At 42.2% G+C, this 17,241-nt stretch overlaps 1 protein-coding gene across 6 annotated transcripts in view; it reads left to right on the top strand.

The window, feature by feature from the left end:
• ZNF521 (zinc finger protein 521) overlaps positions 1-17,241 on the top strand; it is an 865,909-nt gene that overhangs the window by 687,598 nt on the left and 161,070 nt on the right. For all 6 annotated transcript variants that reach the window (XM_081562746.1, XM_081562747.1, XM_081562743.1 and 3 more), the window contains one exon: positions 937-4,289. In XM_081562746.1, the coding sequence (XP_081418872.1) occupies positions 937-4,289 (3,353 nt within the window). The remainder of the gene's footprint in view (positions 1-936; positions 4,290-17,241) is intronic.

Below are 17,241 nucleotides of genomic sequence, written 5' to 3' on the forward strand. Positions count from 1 at the left end.
TTCCAGTTTTTCACAAGTTGCTTTGTCTCCGCTCACCTCAAAGTGCAGGTCCTGTTTGGCTAAGGAAGTTCATGCTGCTGAAGCTTTAGCAAAAGGAAGAAATGGCGGGCCACCTCTTGAACTTTCCAAACAAAATACACTATTACATTCTGACCCTGTGAAACTCTCATTTTTTTTCTTGATCCTGGCTGATCCTAGCTACATGTAATATCTAGTTGTACCCTTCTAACATCTAATAATCCATTTTCTGGTCTATGCTATTCGAATCTTACAGTTATTGAAGAAATCCTGGTTGTCTTTTATTACACAAGACATAATTATTATTGTGTTTTCTGTCTTCTTTCATGTGCTTACTTTTTAATATTTTTTTGCTGAATGCAATAAGGTCTGTATCAATAAGAACCCCATAAAAGATTTTGGCCTGCAGAATTGCCTTTTCCTATAAAAACAAGCAAAATGCAGAGGGAATTTTTTATTAAATATTAGACATCTGGGTTGACTGCATTAATTTTAAATCATTCTTGTAATATTTCCTCTTTTCATTTGGTCCTTCAGATGCTCACGTAATATGCAAATCATTTTAGAATGAATACAAAAGAAACATTAAACATATTAAAATCTGCATTTTAATAAAATTGTCAATGCATAATATATACCTTGCTCCTAAGGAAGAATGATAAAAAGTAATAAAGGGGTAATTTAGACATCGAACTATTTAATATCACTTTATATTTTACAAGCCAGTGAAAAGTCAACATAGAAGAAAAGCTTTGGGCTCAGATTTGAAAATGTTCCATCCAAATAGTCTCTCCTCCTTTTTCTTCCCCTCACAAGGTTCGAGCTGGCCCCACCCTGTGTACTTGTTGAAACAGTACAGTAAACGCATTCTTGAACTCTCGACCCGGAAAGTGAAAAGTTCCCATCTTCTCGTTGCAGATGGAGTGGATGTAGAGGATGACCCCACATGCTCCTGGCCAGCTTCCTCACCTTCGAGCAAGGATCAGACTTCCCCCAGCCACGGAGAAGGTTGCGATTTCGGAGAGGAAGAAGGTGGCCCCGGACTCCCGTATCCGTGCCAGTTCTGTGACAAGTCATTCAGCCGTCTCAGCTACCTAAAGCACCATGAGCAGAGTCACAGCGACAAGCTGCCTTTCAAGTGCACCTACTGCAGCCGGCTGTTCAAACACAAGCGGAGCCGAGACCGCCACATCAAACTCCACACCGGGGATAAGAAGTACCACTGCAGTGAGTGCGATGCCGCCTTCTCCAGAAGTGATCACCTGAAGATCCACTTGAAGACTCACACATCCAACAAGCCATATAAATGTGCCATTTGTCGCCGTGGGTTCCTGTCGTCTAGTTCCTTACACGGGCACATGCAGGTCCATGAGAGGAACAAGGACGGCTCCCAGTCAGGTTCCAGGATGGAGGACTGGAAGATGAAGGACACTCAGAAGTGCAGTCAGTGTGAGGAAGGCTTTGACTTCCCGGAAGACCTCCAAAAGCACATCGCCGAGTGCCACCCCGAGTGCTCCCCGAACGAGGACCGGGCGGCCCTCCAGTGCGTCTACTGCCACGAGCTGTTCATGGAGGAGACCTCCCTGATGAACCACATGGAGCAGATGCATGGTGGGGAGAAGAAGAACTCCTGCAGCATCTGTTCCGAGAGCTTCCACAGCGTCGAGGAGCTGTACAGCCACATGGACAGTCACCAGCAACCGGAGTCGTGCAACCACAGCAACAGCCCTTCCCTGGTCACGGTGGGCTACACCTCCGTGTCCAGCACGACCCCGGACTCCAACCTGTCAGTGGACAGCTCGACCATGGTGGAAGCCGCCCCACCCATCCCAAAGAGTCGGGGGAGGAAGCGGGCCGCTCAGCAGACCCCGGACATGACCGTCCCCTCGAGTAAACAGGCAAAGGTCACCTACAGCTGTATTTACTGCAACAAGCAGTTGTTTTCCAGTCTGGCGGTTCTGCAGATTCACCTGAAAACTATGCATTTAGATAAGCCAGAGCAGGCCCACATCTGTCAGTACTGCTTGGAGGTACTGCCCTCCCTCTATAACCTCAATGAACATCTTAAGCAGGTGCATGAAGCTCAGGACCCAGGTCTGATCGTTTCTGCCTTGCCCGCCATAGTCTACCAGTGCAACTTCTGCTCTGAAGTTGTCAACGACCTCAACACCCTTCAGGAACACATCCGATGTTCTCACGGATTTGCGAACCCCGCGGCGAAGGACAGCAATGCTTTCTTCTGTCCCCATTGCTACATGGGGTTCCTCACTGACTCTTCGCTGGAAGAGCATATAAGACAGGTCCATTGTGACCTCAGTGGCTCCCGATTTGGGTCCCCAGTGCTTGGGACTCCGAAAGAGCCAGTCGTAGAAGTCTATTCTTGTTCCTATTGTACAAATTCCCCCATATTCAACAGTGTTCTTAAACTGAACAAGCACATCAAAGAGAATCATAAAAACATTCCCTTGGCCCTGAATTATATCCACAATGGGAAGAAATCCAGGGCCTTGAGTCCCCTGTCACCTGTGGCTATAGAGCAGACATCTCTGAAGATGATGCAGGCGGTAGGAGGGGCACCTGCAAGGCAGGCTGGAGAATATATCTGTAATCAGTGTGGTGCTAAGTACACATCCCTGGACGGCTTTCAGACTCACCTGAAGACCCACCTGGACACCGTGCTCCCGAAACTGACCTGTCCTCAGTGCAACAAGGAGTTCCCCAACCAAGAGTCCCTACTGAAGCACGTGACCATTCATTTCATGATCACCTCCACGTACTACATCTGCGAGAGCTGTGACAAGCAGTTTACGTCGGTGGACGACCTGCAGAAACACTTGCTGGACATGCACACCTTCGTCTTCTTCCGCTGCACCCTCTGCCAGGAGGTGTTCGACTCCAAGGTCTCCATCCAGCTCCACCTGGCCGTGAAGCACAGTAATGAGAAGAAAGTGTATCGCTGCACCTCCTGCAACTGGGACTTCCGCAATGAGACGGACCTGCAGCTGCACGTGAAGCACAACCACCTGGAGAACCAGGGCAAAGTGCACAAGTGCATCTTCTGTGGCGAGTCCTTCGGCACCGAGGTGGAGCTGCAGTGTCACATCACCACGCACAGCAAGAAGTACAACTGCCAGTTCTGCAGCAAGGCCTTCCACGCCATCATCCTGCTGGAGAAGCACCTGCGGGAGAAGCACTGCGTGTTCGACACCAAGACGCCCAACTGCGGCGCCAACGGGGCCTCGGAGCCGGGCCAGAAGGAGGAGGTGGAGCTGCAGACCCTGCTGACCAACAGCCAGGAGTCCCACAACAGCCACGACGGCAGCGAGGAGGACGTGGACACCTCGGAGCCCATGTACGGCTGCGACATCTGCGGGGCGGCCTACACCATGGAGACGCTCCTGCAGAACCATCAGCTCCGGGACCACAACATCCGGCCAGGGGAGAGCGCCATCGTCAAGAAGAAAGCGGAGCTCATCAAAGGGAACTACAAGTGCAACGTGTGCTCGCGGACCTTCTTCTCCGAGAACGGGCTCCGGGAGCACATGCAGACGCACCTGGGCCCCGTGAAACATTACATGTGCCCCATCTGTGGGGAGCGCTTCCCCTCGCTCTTGACCTTGACCGAACACAAGGTCACGCACAGTAAGAGCCTGGATACGGGAAACTGCCGTATCTGCAAAATGCCGTTGCAGAGCGAGGAGGAGTTCCTGGAGCATTGCCAGATGCATCCCGACCTGCGGAATTCCCTGACGGGGTTCCGCTGCGTGGTCTGCATGCAGACGGTGACCTCCACCTTGGAGCTCAAAATCCACGGGACGTTCCACATGCAGAAGACGGGCAACGGAGCCGCGGTCCAGGCCACGGGCCGCGGCCCGCACGTCCCCAAACTGTACAAGTGCGCGTCCTGCCTCAAAGAATTCCGTTCCAAGCAAGATCTGGTGAAACTGGACATCAACGGCCTGCCCTACGGTCTGTGCGCCGGCTGCGTGAACCTCAGTAAGAGCGCCAGTCCCGGGGTCAACATCGCTCCCGGCTCCAGTCGACCGGGCCTGGGCCAGACCGAGAACCTGGGGGCCGTGGAGGGCAAGGGCAAGGCCGGCGCCCCCAAGACGCGCTGCTCCAGCTGCAACGTGAAATTTGAGTCCGAAAGTGAACTCCAGAACCACATCCAAACGGTCCACCGAGAGCTGGTGCCAGACAGCAACAGCACGCAATTGAAAACGCCGCAAGTCTCGCCCATGCCCAGAATCAGCCCCTCGCAATCGGATGAGGTAACTCGCCTTTTTCTGATGCTTGCCCTTTAGCCTCCCCAAACATCCCTCTCCACTGTAGGTTTACCCTTTCTTCAGCTTGATTCGTTGTCCTGTGCGGAGAGATGCTTTAGATCGAAGGGCAGTGGTGTTTTTCCGCCTTGGCCGTTAACAAGGGTGGCTTGCTTCTTGGGAAGCAGCAGTTTGGGCTTGAGTAGTGCAAAGTAGGACTACTTGCAGACTCCCTAGGATACGGTCTTCTCTGTGACTGAAGAGACCGGCTCTCATGCCAGCACCACCTGAGATCTGGAATCTCAGTGTGGTTTCACTGCGAGGTGAAATCCCCAGATCCGACTTGTGTGTATGGCTGAGAGATAATGACATAAAAGCGAGATGGTATGAGCCGACATGCTGGCTTAGAGTAAGTTAAAAAGAATGTATATATTTGTGGATAACAAATTGGATAAGGATGGCTTTTTAATATGGCGTTGTCAACCCTCACTGTTTGTCTTTGTCTTCTGGGTGGTGAGGAAGATATTTTCTCACAACAGGAATTTTTAAGAGCCCCTCCATTTATTAAGCTCCACGTGCTCCACGTTGGTTTTAAAGGCTCTCTTCCCAAGTCTTCACTCTCTGGATCTGGTTTTCAAAATGAACATTTTCTTAGCTGAAGAGTCCTTTTGTGTTCCTTCCCTCCACAATTGAAAAACAAGTTCATTTACGGTGAAATAGTTTTGTAAATCATCCTTCCTTGAAGCTGAGCCGAGGATGGCTTGTTTTATTATAATTTCTTTCTGCTTTATCACCTGGTTTCTAATAGCTCTCTCCTGGTTCCTACCTGCCCCTATCTGGAGATCCAACCAAAATGAAAACCCCAGGAAGACCCGTCTCCCTTCAGTCTGGGGTCACCGCCTTTTCCTTATCTTGTCTCTGCACTCACCCCCTCTCCCAGGCCCCCTGCAGCTCCCTGCAGATAGCCATCAGTCAGCTGGTAGGGGGGAGCCGAGAAGGCAAACACAGAGCCCCTCTTCCCCAGATGTGGGCTCTGTGTGAACAGGCAGACTCCCCAACTTTGAAGTCGCTTTCCCCTCTCTCCTCCGCAAGTAAATCCTCACCTTTCTGTCCTCTAAAGAAACAAAATCTTTTCAAACCGGAAGGACGTCGTTTTGATAAGGGTTCATGACGCGTGTGTTGGATCAAATCATTTCTTTGGAAGCAAATATTGCTAGCTGTCATCATATGAACTGAAATGTTTCCCAACTTTTTATATCCATGATGTTTAAACCTAGAGAAAAGTTAAAGGAATAACACAAAGAACAGGTGTGTGTGTGTTCATGTATCCATGTCACAAATCTGCCAGATAGGAACATTTTGTCAGACTTTTCTCTGTCTTTGCAACCTTTTTTTTATTAATCTGAGCTACATGGAAGTAAATTGTAGATAACATATCTCCTAAGAATAAGGGCATTTTCTTACTTAACCACAGTATCGTTAGCCCAGAAATTATTGAAATCAGCTAAAGGTGAAAGTCACTCAGTCGTGTCTGACTCTTTGCAACCCCATGGACTGACATCTACCAGGCTCCTCCGTCCATGGAATCAGCTAAAGAGATGAAATAAATCTGTACTATCTTATATAAGTCCATATTCAGATTTCCCCAAATGTTTTATTTTTAAATGCTTTTGAGCAAGAATTCTTTAAAAAAAAAAAAAAAGAGCATGTTTTTGGAAAATTATTCCTCTCTTTTGTTTTGTTATGCTTTACGTATATAGAAGGGTTTTTATATTCAGGTTTAATTTAAATAGTGCCTAAAAGGGGTTTAAAATTAATTAATATGTGTGTGTGTATGATTGTGGTGGTATGTATGCATTTAAAATCAAGCAAAATTCAGTTCTTGTTTCTTAGTAGATTGTTTTTGGAAAGGAATTTGCCTATTTCTTCTTATCTGTTCATGGTTTAAATTTTCTGATATTTCTAAACTGCTCTGTATTGTACCATTTAGGGAAATTCCCTGGTGGCTTAGACAATAAAGAATCTACCTGCAGTGCAGGAGACCCGGGTTCAATCCCTGGGTCAGGAAGATCTCCTGGAGAAGGAAATGGCTACCTACTCCAGTATTCTTGCCTGGAGAATTCCATGGACAGAGGAGCCTGGTGGGCTACAGTCCATGGGATCACAAAGAGTCAAACATGACTTATCAACTGAACAACAACAACATAACACCATTTGAGGTGAAATATTTTAAAAATGAAGGAGGGCATATTAATAGTCTTTACTGTTAATTTGGTTAGAGTTGATTTGGGAAATTTGCCTTTTTTTAATAGTATTTTTTAAATATCTTGGCCCAATTTATTTATTTATATTTGTCTATTTATTTTTACTCTTTGGCCAAAAGGCATGTGGGATCTTAGGTTCCCCAACCAATATTGAACCTGTGCCCCCTGCAGTGGAAGGTGAAGTCTTAACTATTGGACTGCTAGGGAATTCCAAGGGAAATTTATCTTAAAGGAATGGTCAAGTCTTCAGTTATACCTAAAATCTTAATGATAATTATAAAGCTTAACTATATCCTTCACTTACATAGAATAATACTTTTTAAAGTACTTTTTAATTTTAATTCTTACAATACTGTTTTTTAAGCACCTAGCTACTGAGGGTTAAAAAATGACTCCATGCGAAAGAATACCTTCTTATTAAATCTGATTAATAATAACTTGTAGCAGTGTCCTTAACTGACTTGATATTAAGATTCAGTTGTACATTTTTTCTTTGTGCCTCAACAGTACACTAATCTATTCAACATTTTCACCCTTGTTACTGTTTTTCTTTATTATGCTATTTATCATAAAAATTTTATGTGCCTACTTCCTTTCTGATACTCTCCACCATAAAAAAAAAATGTAAGTAGACCATACTATTTGGATTTGACATAGAAAATTATCTAAACATACGTAAAGTTTTACAAAAATGAGCCTAAAGAGTGCATTGATGAGAAAGACATATAGTTTTACTTTGTTCTCATTCTTTGTTAGTCAAATTAAGCCTCTATGACTTCTCATTGTGGATATTGTGGAAATTTTTATCAGCAGAAATAAAGGTGAAGCTATTACATAAGAGTTTGCCAAAAAGCAGGCATGCCATGTAGGACTACATTTTATCACAAAAAGAAGTATCATGTGTATGTTCATTGACTTAGATGTCTTAGGTGGAAATTAAAGGACTTAGCAATGTAGGTGGTATTTTCTTCTCTTCTTCTTGCTGAGGATTGAGGCTTCAGAAGAGAAAAGAAGACCTTGGGAGATAATAAAACCTGAATACCAGGTTTTGTCAAGAACCAGGTTAGAGTTTTCTGGAATCTGACTTACAGCCACAAAAGGGTAATGATAGAAACTGGAATGCATCTTCCAAAGACTGAAAAAGACAGTTATTTGGTCCAGACTAGAGTACCTATTTAGAAGGGATTTAGATATAGTCTGTAGAAGGATAAATACTATATAAACCCATATAATCCAAGAAATAGATGAAAAAACATGGTATGTGACAGTTAAAGAAGGATAATAGTAAGTAGCTGTTATGAGATGAAGAAATTTGGAATTGAAGACAGAAGACTTGAATTTAAATTCCCACTTCTTCTGTGTGATGACTTCTGAATTTGTGAAAAATGTTCTCTTTGTACCAAAATTCTATGAGTAGTAACCTACATTTGCTGTGGAAACTTTGTTTTGAATAAAAAAACGGGAGGTGGGGGAAACCTATTCATTTCCATTTGCTCCTCAAAGATTGACTATCATATGAATTTGTACCTGCTATGATTCCATAAATGGCAGAGAGAGTTTGAGGCAGGAAGAACGCTGGACATCTAGCGTTTTCCACACATGAAACACCGTGCAGACTCACTGACCTTTACTACGTGTTGAGTAAATGTTAGCTCTTCTTTTGGAGTTCGTTGACACTAGCCTGGCTCCCTGGTCAGGTGCTGCCCCATATGAACCTCAGAATGTTGTCTCCTGATGATCTTGAAAGCATGTGTCCATCTGCCTTCGTTTCCTTAAGATCTTTCATAGCCAGGTTTCTCTGAGGGCTTATATATTCACATTTCGGTTCACATCATCGCCACTATTCCATTGAAATTGCTCTTGCAAGGGTTACCAATTCCATATTCCTAGATGCCTGTACGATGCCACAGAATCAAAGCTAGAAGTGACAGTGGTCATCATCTGGCTAAACTGCCTTGTTTTACAGACAGTGAAACAGACTCAGATAAATAGAGATCTAAGGTCACACAGTTAATAAGTGGTAGACAAGAGGCCCAGAGAATCCAGGCCTCCCAATTCCAAACTCAATGCCGGGTCCATCGTAGGCAGACACCTCTGGGCCGTGTCTGGCTGGTGGTTGTCCCAGAACCTTTCCTCACCCAGCGCAGTGTGGCAAGACAGCTGGCTTATGCAGAAACCCACCTGACTCAGTGACTGGAACCTCGAAGGTGTTAAATAAATTTGTGTTGTTCTTCTGCATTCGTACACTATAGGATTGCTGCTCCTATTTTGACCACATTTGGACTCAAGGCTTGTTTTGTTATTGAAGTTCTGTCCTCGATATTCTGAGTGTGTGTGGGTCTATTGTTGTTATCCCACTCCACTTCAAGGTCTGTGTTCTCAAGAAAATTGCTACTGTCCTGCCAAGATTGCCACTGGTCTCCAGGTTCACCTCCACAGCACTCTACAGAGTGGATGGCCCTCCCCTTGCTGCGCCTCTCTGACTTCATGGTGTTCCCTCTCCAAGTCTTCTTCCTTCTTCTGCCTTTAGCAATTTCTCGTTCTCTGCCTGTTCCAAAAGTGTAGGAATTCTTCAATCCTTTTTTTCTTCTGTTATCTATTCTCTCCATAGCATCTCATCCATTCATGCTGCAGTAACTGTTTCTTTACTGCTGCTGCTAAGTCGCTTCAGTCGTGTCCGACTCTGTGCGGCCCCATAGACGGCAGCCCACCAGGCTCCCCCCGTCCCCGGGATTCTCCAGACAAGAATACTGGAGTGGGTTGCCATTTCCTTCTCCAATGCATGAAAGTGAAAAGAAAAGTAAAGTCGCTCAGTCATGTCCGACTCTTAGCGACCCCATGGACTGCAGCCTACCAGGCTCCTCCATCCATGGGATTTTCCAGGCAAGAGGACTGGAGTGTTTACTAACATTTCCCAAATATGTTTCTAGCCTAGTTCTCCTCTTAATTCCAGATTATTGTGTTCCACTGATAGTTTAACTTTGCCATTTGTATCTCTTTTAGCCTTCCGAAGTTTATTGTGTACTTTCTGAACTCTCGATTCTCTCACCTGAAGCCTATCCTTTCCCAAACTTGCATCATTTTTGGTAAAGGGATCCATCCTACACCCAATTATCAGGCCAGAAACCCAGGGAATCCCTCCTGGCCCCTAGCTTTCCCTCTTTCCCCACGTCTAATCTGTTAGTTCTGTGGATTCTGCCTGTAGTGAGCATCCCATCCTCTTCTTTCTGTCTCCAAAGCCATCATTGTGGGCCAGGCTGCAGTCATTTCAGGATATCTCAGTAGCCTTCTGAGAAATTCCTCTTCTTCTTGCTTCTCGTCCATTCTTCCTGCTGAAGTGGGAAGGCATCTTGTGGACATGTCCATCAATCTCAGGATGTCACATCGAATTCTTCAGTGCCTTCCCATTTCTCTCAAATAAAATTCCAACCTCTCACCAGTTCATGAGGCCATGCACACCCTGGCCAGCTTGGCTGCCCTCATCTGATTCCGGTGCTGCCTCCTCCTGCTTTGTACCTAGCCTTCCAGCCTCTGGCGGAGTGGGGTGAGGGGCATCTGCTTTGGAGTCTTCACCTGTCTTGCTTCCTCACCTGACCTGTACTTCTGAATCAGCTTCTCTGTACCACTGGCTCTTTCTAAGTTGTCAAGTGGGCCTTCCCTGAAAAATCTTATCAAAGCTGGTCTCTTGCTAAAGATTTTCTTTTAAAATAGTCATTTTTCTGTACTCATTTATTTCCATCTTCCCTTTTCTCACCTGTGAACATCCAACAGCTTATCACAAGAGCTTGATAAATATCAGTTGAATAAATCAACATAGTATCAGTACTTCAAAGGGACAAAATAGTGTATACTCCATCTTTGGATGTATATGCAGGTATTGTTTTTGTTGTTTAGTCTCTAGGTCGTGTCTGACTCTTTGTGACCCCATGGGACTGTAGCCCACCAAGCTTCTCTGTCTATGGGATTTCCCAGGCAAGAATACTGGAGTGGATTGCCATTTCCTTCTTCAGGGGATCTTCCTGACCCAGGAATCAAACCCACATCTCCTGAGTCTCCTGCATTGTCAGGCAGATTCTTTACCACTGAGCCACCTAGGAAGCTCAGGTGTAGGTATATCTAGTAACTAATACCCACAAAGATAAGTAAGTTTACCCACAACTAATGAGATGCTTTAAAATTAGGTGTAATCAAAAAATATTAAATAGGCTAAAAGACTTGAAATTTCCAACAATTCAACATCATCTTCAGTGTGATGGTCTGTTTTAAGTGTCTCAAATTCAGTATTCTTCCTTTATAGTTCCTACACTGAAAATAGAAGTGTACATGTAGACCATTCAGAGCCTACTTAAGCTCCAGAATTCTTTTTTGATTTGTTTTGTATAATAAAAATTTCCATATGAGGTTGAACGAAAAATGTCAAAGTTTTTGTATCTCAAATGGCTGGTGCTAAGTTTTGCTAAGCTAAAGGAGTGAAAATAAATGAGTTAAGTTTCCTCTAAAATTAGATAGAAAAATTACATGACCAAATAGACATGTAGAATTCAAAATGCTCTTGGAATAGCCTTAGTTGCTTTGCCAAGTTTAATCTGCTTTCAGATTTATTGTTGTGTTCAGTATTTGTTTGGCATCTACAGTGCACTGGAACGGGGAGTTAATGACCCCTGGCATAAGCATTGGGTGTGGAACATGGAAGTGACTGCCTGCCATCCACTGTGATGCATTGATCATTGCACCTCATGTTGAATTTGCTACCACTGTCATCCCTAGATTGTCCCTGTATTTACTTCCAGTTCTGGATTTTTTTTTTGCTGAGGCTTCCATGTGCATACAGTGTCTTGTAGAAGTTCTGGAATTCAAAAAGAAGAATGTTTTTGTATACTGCCTTGAATCTTGAATTTCACATCTTTATTCCTTGAGTACTGGGCAAAAGAGTCTGAAATCACCCTTTGTAGTGGTAGAATTCTGTTAAGCAGGAACATTTTACGTTTTGGCTAAAATTATATCGAAGTAGAGATTAGTGAGTATACAAGATGCTTTGGAGTAATGAAACAAAATTGAAAGCTACATTCTGGATTTCTTATTATTATATGGCACCCCCTTCTACATAATACAGATGCAGTTTTCTATTGTACTTTCTGTTTCTAGAAATTTAGCAGCCTTTGGCTTTTAAAAAACCTAAATAGCCAGTTCTCTTATTTATATATATTTTTTTCACCGTTTAAGTGTGCATGTTTCCAAGGGCTCTACTTTTAATATGTTTGTCTCTTCCCTTGCCGTTGTTTCCTGTTACTGACTTGTTATCCCATACAGATGACTAACATATCAAATTTCAGCTTGCAACCTCTTGTTAAGTACCATCTTAGATTTTCAGCTACCTGTTTGCCATTATTACCAGTTGAACATTGTGCTAGCCATTTGATCAAATCATAATTTCTCTTTTCTCTCCAGTTTTTGTCTGTGTTCCATCATTCCCCTAATTATCCTCATTTGAACCATTGTGTGCATCTCTTCAATCTTGTGTGGTCTCCTGATCTTTTGAGTCAGTCACTCTCCAGGTGCTATATTTTCTCTTCTATTTGCATCTCCCACATTCTCTCTCCAGTCCGAGTCTTATCCTTGTAAACTAACTGGTCTCTTTCACTCCCTTCCTATCATAATTCTCAACATATAACAAACACATGTTAAATGAAAAAGATATCTTTAAAACCCCATAAATTTTAAAATTAAACCACCCATGGAACAAAGAGAAAATAGCAATTAAAAAACACTTCAAACAGAAAAATAGCTACCCCTTAAAATTTGTAAGATACAAATTACAGTAGTATTGACAGGGAAAGTTATTAGAACATAAAAATATATATTAGAAATTTTTAAAAAACTTAATATCAATGAGGTAAACATCAAACTTGAGACATTAGAACCAGAGCAAGAGAATAACCCCGTAAAAAAGTAGAAATGAAAGAAATAATAAAATTAAGAGCAAAAAGTAATGAAATATAAAAACGACAAGGAGGCAAACAAAGTAAAACATGAAGTTTTTTAAAAGACTAACAAAGTTTACAGACTTCTGGCAAGCTTAATCAGGTTAAAACAGCAATAAATAAATAATATGAATACCATAACTTCACATGTGTAGAAGTTAAAAAGATAGTTGGGAAACCATTACACATATCAAAATAACTGAAATAAAAAATGCATGAATTATTGTTTTCAAGAGAGAAGACCAATTGCAGCTCTCTTACTTTACTGGTGGGAGTATCATTTTGCTTTAAAAAACTGTTGGGCAGTATATACCAAAGCTGATTACTAGCTTACTCTGTGATTCATCAATTTCTAGGCTTATGTCTAAGAGAAATAAATACATACATTTAACAAGTTATGAAGAAGAATATTCTTAATAGCTTTTGCATATAAGCTTTAATCTGGAATCAGTTGAAGTGTCAAAATAGAATAAATAAATACATTGACATGTATTTATTTCATTCATACAATGAAATACTACATGGAAATAAAGAAGAATGAGCTACTGCTGTGTAACAACTTGGATGACCCTTGTAAGAATGGTGAAAAAGAAAAAGGAATCAGACACATTCTACTGCCGAACTCTACTCATATAAAATTTAAGAATGGGCAAAACTAATTTGATGATTGAAGTCAGAATAGTTACCTTGGCATAATATCAATTGGGAAAGGGCAGAAAGGAGTCTTTTGGTTGCTAAAAATATTCCATATCTAGATCTATGTGGTGGTTACACACCATTGTAAAATTTCATAAATCAGGCAGTACACTTCATCAGGCAATATACTTAACATTAAATAACATACACATATTTAACATGTGTATGTTATTTCTCGATAAATATTTTACAGAATGTACTAAAAACACATAAAGAATAAAATGATACTGTGTAGAACTTTATGCTAGTAACTGGATAATTTTGATTATATGGGAACAGTTTTAGGATAATATGTTACCAAAGCTGGCTCAAAAAAAAAATAATAAGAGAAATAGAATGATTGCATAAATACTAAAGAGTTAATAAATTGTTGAAAACCTTCCCACAAAGAAAATACCAGATCATACACATAATTCAAAAGCTGTACCAGAAAGTACGAAAAGAGGGAACAGTTCAGTTCATGTAATGAATGTAGTAAAATCTTGTCAAAACCAGGCAAAGATAGAAAAAGGACATTTTAGGGAAGTTTTACTCATGATTTTGTATTTTAAATTTTTAAATAATATAAACAAATTAAATTCATTATGTTAAAAAAGATTTTATACAAAAACTAATGTGATTTTAAAGAAATATTTTTGTTTTCAGTACATTCTGTAAACAATAACGAAAGACCCAGTTTCCCCCTCAGTCAGCCTCTCCCATCAGGAAGCTTCCATAAGGCTCTTATCCTTCTCCATCAGAGGGCAGACAGACAGAAAACCACAATCACAGAAAACTACCCATTCTAATCACATGGACCACAGCCTTGTCTAACTCAATGAAACTATGAGCCATGCCGTGTAGGGCCACCCAAGACAAACGGGCATGATAGAGAGTTGTGACAAAATGTGCACTAGAGAAGGGAGTGGCAAATCACTTCAGTATTCTTGCCTTGAGAACCCCGTGAACAATATGAAAAGGCAAAAAGATAGGACACTGGAAGGTGAACTCTCCAGGTAGGTAGGTGCCTAATATGCTACTGGAGATCAGTGGAGAAATAACTCCAGAAAGAATGAAGAGACAGAGCAAAAGCAAAAACAACACCCAGTTGTGGATGTGACTGGTGATGAAGCAAGGTCCAATGCTATAAACAGCAATATTGCATAGGAACCTGGAATATTGGGTCCATGAATCAAGGCAAATTAGAAGTGGTCAAATAGGAGATGGCAAGAGTGAACATTGACATTCTAGGAATCAGCGAATTAAAATGGACTGAAATCGGTGAATTTAACTCAGATGACCATTATATCTACTACTGTGGGCGAGAATCCCTTGGAAGAAATGGAGTAGCCATCATACTCAACAAAAGAGTACAAAATGCAGTACTTAGATGCAATCTCAAAAACGACAGAATGATCTCTGTTCATTTCCAAGGCAAACCATTCCATATCATGGTAATCCAAGTCTATGCCCCAACCAGTAATGCTGAAGAAGCTGAAGTTGAACAGTTCTATAAAGATCTACAAGACGTTTTAGAACTAAAACCCAAAAAAAGATGTCCTTTTCATTATAGGGGACTGGAATGCAAAAGTAGGAAGTCAAGAAACACCTGGAGTAACAGGCAAATTTGGCGCTGGAGTGTAGGATGAAGCAGGGCAAAGGCTAATAGAGTTTTACAAAGAGAATGCACTGGTCATAGCAAACACCCTCTTCCAACAACACAAGAAAAGACTCTACAGATGGACATAACCAGATGGTCCATACCGAAACCAGATTGATTATATTTTTTGCAGCCAAAGATGGAGAAGCTCTATACAGTCAGCAAAAACAAGACTGGGAGCTGACTGTGGCTCAGATCATGAACTCCTTATTGCCAAATTCAGACTTAAATTGAAGAAAGTAGGGAAAACCACTAGACTGTTCAGGTATGATCTAAATCAAATCCCTTATGATTATACAGTGGAAGTGAGACATAGATTTAACAGACTAGATCTGATAGACAGAATGCCTGATGGACTATGGACAGAGGTTTGTGACATTCTACAGGAGACAGGGATCAAGACCATCCCCAAGGAAAAGAAATGCAAAAAAGCAAAATGGCTGTCTGAGGAGGCCTTACAAATAGCTGATAAAAGAAGAGAAGTAAAAAGCAAAGGAGAAAAGGAAAGATATTCCCATTTAAATGCAGAGTTCCAAAGAATAGCAAGGAGAGATAAGAAAGCCTTCCTCAGTGATCAATGCAAAGAAATAGAGGAAAATAACAGATTGGGAAAGACTAGAGATCTCTTCAAGAAAATCAGAGATACCAAGGGAACATTTCATGCAAAGATGGGCTCGATAAAGGACAGAAATGGTATGGACCTAATAGAAGCAGAAGATATTAAGAAGAGGTGGCAAGAATACATAGAAGAACTGTACAAAAAAGATCTTCATGACCCAGATAATCACAATGGTGTGATCACTCACCTAGAGCCAGACATCCTAGAATGTGAAGTCAAGTGGGCCTTAGAAAGCATCACTACGAACAAAGCTAGTGGAGGTGATGGAATTCCAGTTCAGCTGTATCAAATTCTAAAAGATGATGCTGTGAAAGTGCAGCACTCAATATGCCATAAATTTTGGAAAACTCAGCGATGGCCACAGGACTGGAAAAGGTCAGTTTTCATTCCAGTCCCTAAGAAAGGCAATGCCAAAGAATGCTCAAACTACCGCACAATTGCACTCATCTCACACGCTAGTAAAGTAATGCTCAAAATTCTCCAAGCCAGGCTTCAACAATACGTGAATCATGAACTTCCAGCCATTCAAGCTGGTTTTAGAAAAGGCAGAGGACCCAGAGATCAAATTGCCAACATCTGCTGGATCATCGAAAAAGCAAGAGAGTTCCAGAAAAACATCTATTTCTGCATTGTTGACTATGCCAAAGCCTTTGACTGTATGAATCACAATAAACTGTGGAAAATTCTTCAAGAGATGGGAACACCAGACTATCTGACCTGCCTCTTGAGAAATCTGTATGCAAGTCAGGAAGCAACAGTTAGAACTGGACATGGAACAACAGACTGGTTCCAAATAGGAAAAGGAGTATGTCAAGGCTGTATATTGTCACCCTGCTTATTTAACTTATATCCAGAGTACATCATGAGAAATGCTGGGCTGGGTGAAGCACAAGCTGGAATCAAGATTGCTGGGAGAAATATCAATAACCTCAGATATGCAGATGACACCACACTTATGGCAGAAAGTGAAGAACAACTAAAGAGTCTCTTGATGAAAGTGAAAGAGGAGAGTGAAAAAGTTGGCTTAACGTTCAACATTCAGAAAACTAAGATCATGGCATCCCGTCCTATCACTTCACGGCAAATAGATGAGGAGACAGTGGCAGACTTTATTGTTTTGGGCTCCAGAATCACTGCAGATGATGACTGTAGCCATGAAGTTAAAAGACACTTACTCCTTGGAAGGAAAGTTATGACCAACCTAGACAGCATGTTAAAAAGCAGAGACATTACTTTGCCAAAAAAGGTCCATCTAGTCAAGGCTATTATTTTTCCGGTAGTCATGTAAGGATGTGAGAGTTGGAATGTAAAGGAAGCTGAGCACGGAAGAATCGATGCTTTTGTACTGTGGTGTTGGAGAAGACTCTTGAGAGTCCTTTGAACTCCAAGGAGATCCAACCAGTCCATCCTAAAGATCAGTCTGGAGTGTTCATTGGAAGGACTGATGTTGAAGCTGAAACTCCAAAACTTTGGCCACCTGACGCGAAGAACTGACTCATTTGAAAAGACCCTGATGCTGGGAAAGGTTGAAGGTGGGAGGAGAAGGGGATGACAGAGGATGAGATTGTTGGATGGCATCACCAACTCAATGGACATGAGTTTGGGTAAGCTCTGGGAGTTGGTGATGGACAGGGAGGCCTGGTGTGCTGCAGTCCATAGGGTTGCAAAGATTCGGACATGACTGAGCAACTGAACTGAACTGACTGAAAGTGATTTTGGCTTCCCAGGTGGCACCAGTGATAAATAATCTGCCTGCCAATGC

The sequence above is a fragment of the Giraffa tippelskirchi genome, chromosome 14 (assembly GCF_054371585.1).
Source record: "Giraffa tippelskirchi isolate mGirTip1 chromosome 14, T2T-mGirTip1v1.2.pri, whole genome shotgun sequence".
NCBI lineage: Eukaryota > Metazoa > Chordata > Mammalia > Artiodactyla > Giraffidae > Giraffa > Giraffa tippelskirchi.